Here is a 3406-nt window from a genome sequence, read left to right on the forward strand (position 1 = left end):
GGGGATACTTATCCTCATGCTGCTTCTCATTGCTCTTGTTTTATTATAGAGAAGATCTACTTTACACTACTCTGTAATGTAATGTGTGCACACAAGGACAAATTCTGTGACTTCACTCCATCCTGTGACTTTGGAGAGAGAGAGAGAACCCCAAATGCAGGCTAGTGCATGCTGGGAAAATTGCTGTGAATTAGCCTAGGTTACATTCACATCCTTTGAAGGCAGTTTGAGAAATTTAAAACAAAACATAAAAAGTTCACTTTAATGTTCCCTCTGCATTGATTGTGTGTCGTATGTTTGTGTTCATCTTGTGGCTGTGACATGTCCACTCTCCTTTCTGCTTTGTTTTTGTCTCCATTGAAAGTTCTTTGTTGAGCTGATTGCTAACCGTCTGCCTGCTGTTTGGTACAGATTGAAGGTTTACAGAAAACCAAAACAATGAGCTGAAAGAAGCTAAAGATATCTATGGAGCAGCAACACACTGTTAGGAATAAATGACTTTTAATCACACCAACATTAGACCTACTGTTAAAGGGATAGTTCAACATTTTGGAAAATTGGCCCATTGCCATAATCCCTAGTTTTAGGAGTAGGTTTGCTGCCTTTAATTGTTGGTGCAAGATATTTTATAACGGCGGAGCAGAGCCGTGAGCTGCTCAGAGCTACGCTACGGAGGCTAATGGGATTTCTTGGTTTCGCAAGAACCCAAGTGGACAAGTTGCGACCTGCACATTCACTCGCGCTATGAGATAATAACGGAACGTTACAAGATGGTTTTGCATGAATTTACCTCGAAAACATCTCTGTCTCGTAAAGTTCCATTATTGTCTCATAGCGTGGCGATAAACATACTGCAACATTAAATGTTTATACCTACCAAATCTTGGTGCAACACTAGTCACTACAGAGCCAACTGGTGCAGTTTGCTTCTGATAAAACCTCTGGCCAAAAACACATATTGTACATGCAAACATACAGTACAGTCAGTACTTCCATTGCTGATGCAAATCAGACTACGGAATTTGTTTTTCTTATTTGAAGTGCATAACTAAACACATGTGTGAGTGGGTGTAAAGCCATATGGGAAAACAAAGAATCCATATCAGGACATATCGAAAACAGAAAAAAAAAAAAAAAAATGTTGTACAGTGCACCAGAAATGTTCTATCTCCATTCGTAAGGCAGTTGTTGAGGTGGTACTCCTGCCAGCTGATGGTGGGTGTTTCTTGGCCACGGTGGTTGGTGTTTAATACTCACAGTTATGGGCTGTGGTAGAGGAGAGATAATCAATAAGACTCTCTTCTTTCAGCCCTGCATATTCACCCGCAGTGGGCTCCATTCATAATCTGATGTGAAATTCTCCAATAGGTCTGTGTGTGTGTGTATATATACGTATATACATATCCAGCAAAGCACATAAAATCCTTTTATATCGCATCTGAAAATTAAAAAGTCATGTGGTGCATGAATCCTATTGTTTGCCCCATAGGTTGATTTTTTTTAAGTCTGTTTGTGTGTGAGTCAGCAGCTTGTGGTCTAAAGATAAAGTTTAATTAAGCTAAAAGCTTCACTGGCTCCTCCATACTCCTATCCAATCCCTCCTCCAAACTCCTCTACCTCACCGGAAACTTCTGACTAATTGGACACCCCCCCCCCCCGACCCCCCCACCCCCCACCCCACCTCTCCTCCTCCCGCCCACCATAATCTTTGAGCCCAAATAAGATTAATGAGCAGAAACATTTCAGTGGCATGCACCTATTCAATGCCACCCCCCACCCTTTGGCTGCACTCGCAGACTCTTAGGGAAATTTCTTGCTTGGTCATGTTTGTAAACAGAAGCTTTTTTAAGGAGCAGGTGATGATGCTGTAATGAGCACCCAGCACCCAGCACCCAGCACCCAGGCCTTTGGGGCGACAGCTTTCTGCATCACTAACTTCTTCCTGTCTCTGTTTGCTCTCTTCCCAGGCTACGGGCATGCAGCGCCGGGGACCGACGCAGGGAAGGCCTTCTGCATGTTTTATGCCGTCCTGGGAATCCCTTTGACTCTCGTCATGTTCCAAAGCCTGGGCGAGAGGATGAACACTTTTGTCAAGTACCTCCTGAAGCGCATCAAGAAGTGCTGCGGCATGAGCATCACCGACGTCTCCATGGAGAACATGGTGACGGTGGGATTCTTCTCCTGCATCGGCACGCTGTGCATCGGCGCCGCCGCCTTCTCCCATTACGAGGACTGGAGCTTCTTCCAGTCGTACTATTACTGCTTCATCACATTAACAACTATAGGCTTCGGGGACTTTGTGGCCCTCCAAAAGAACAGGGCCCTCCAGAAGAAGCCCCTGTACGTGGCCTTTAGCTTCATGTATATCCTGGTGGGCCTGACGGTCATCGGGGCCTTCCTCAACCTGGTGGTGCTCCGCTTCCTGACAATGAACAGCGAGGACGAGCGGCGGGACGCCGAGGAGCGGGCCTCGCTGGCCGGCAACCGGAACAGCATGATCATCCACATCCAGGACGAGTCGCAGCTGCAGCGTAGCCGGCGGCGACGCGAGCCGTACCGCGCGGAGGTGACGGACCTGCAGTCGGTCTGCTCCTGTATGCACTACCACTCGCATGACTTCGGCAGCTCTGGGGGAGGGATGGGGGGCCTGGGCTGCGCCTTCTCCCATCAGAACTCGTTCAGCTCGCAGCTGAACCCCAATCAGTACTTTCACTCGGTTTCCTACAGGATCGAGGAGATCTCGCCCAGCACCTTGAAAAACAGCTTCTTCCCTTCGCCCATCAGCTCGGTGTCTCCGGGCCTTCACAGCTTCACAGAAAATCACCAGCTCATGAGGAGAAGGAAATCTATCTAAACCCTAACACACACAAACACACATAACATACATATATACACACACTTTCTCTCTCTCACACACACAGGACAAAATAAGTTTCCATGTTTTATACACAAGGTCAAACATTTCCAATGCTGCTCCTTACCAAATCTTATTTCAGCACTTTTTTTCCCTGTTTGGTTGTTATGTAATATAAAAACGAGTTCCTGGGAACAGATGAAGAACACTACGCCGAACAGCAAGCGTGGACACAATGGGATGCAAAGCATGAAGCATGGATGTCTATTTTTTCAAGAGATTGCTCCATTTAAAAAAACAAAAAACAAACACTAAACACAAACTTACGAGACCTTCCTTATTACAGATTTGCAGTACAAAATTGATATATCAACTTTGGTTACATACCAAATGATGCACACTTGGGGGAAATGCTATTTTTCAAAAAGGGAGTATGCTTGTTTCACCTTAACTTGAAGAAACTTTTACCGTTGTGTACTACTCCATTGCCTCACTGCAGACAGAGAGAATTTAAAATGACTTAAAAGCATCAGGTATTGTTTTCTATAAGCA

The 3406-nt window shown here is 45.4% G+C and overlaps 1 protein-coding gene across 1 annotated transcript; it reads left to right on the top strand.

Moving 5' to 3' along the window:
• Positions 1–1870: 1870 nt before the first annotated feature.
• kcnk9 (potassium channel, subfamily K, member 9) lies at positions 1871–2854 on the top strand. The gene has a single exon (XM_085790260.1). The coding sequence runs from the start codon at positions 1871–1873 to the stop codon at positions 2852–2854; it is 984 nt and encodes a 327-aa protein (XP_085646386.1).
• Positions 2855–3406: the final 552 nt, after the last annotated feature.

This window comes from Trachurus japonicus, chromosome 11 (assembly GCF_045865225.1).
Source record: "Trachurus japonicus isolate A0001 chromosome 11, Traja_1.0".
Taxonomy (NCBI): Eukaryota; Metazoa; Chordata; class Actinopteri; order Carangiformes; family Carangidae; genus Trachurus; species Trachurus japonicus.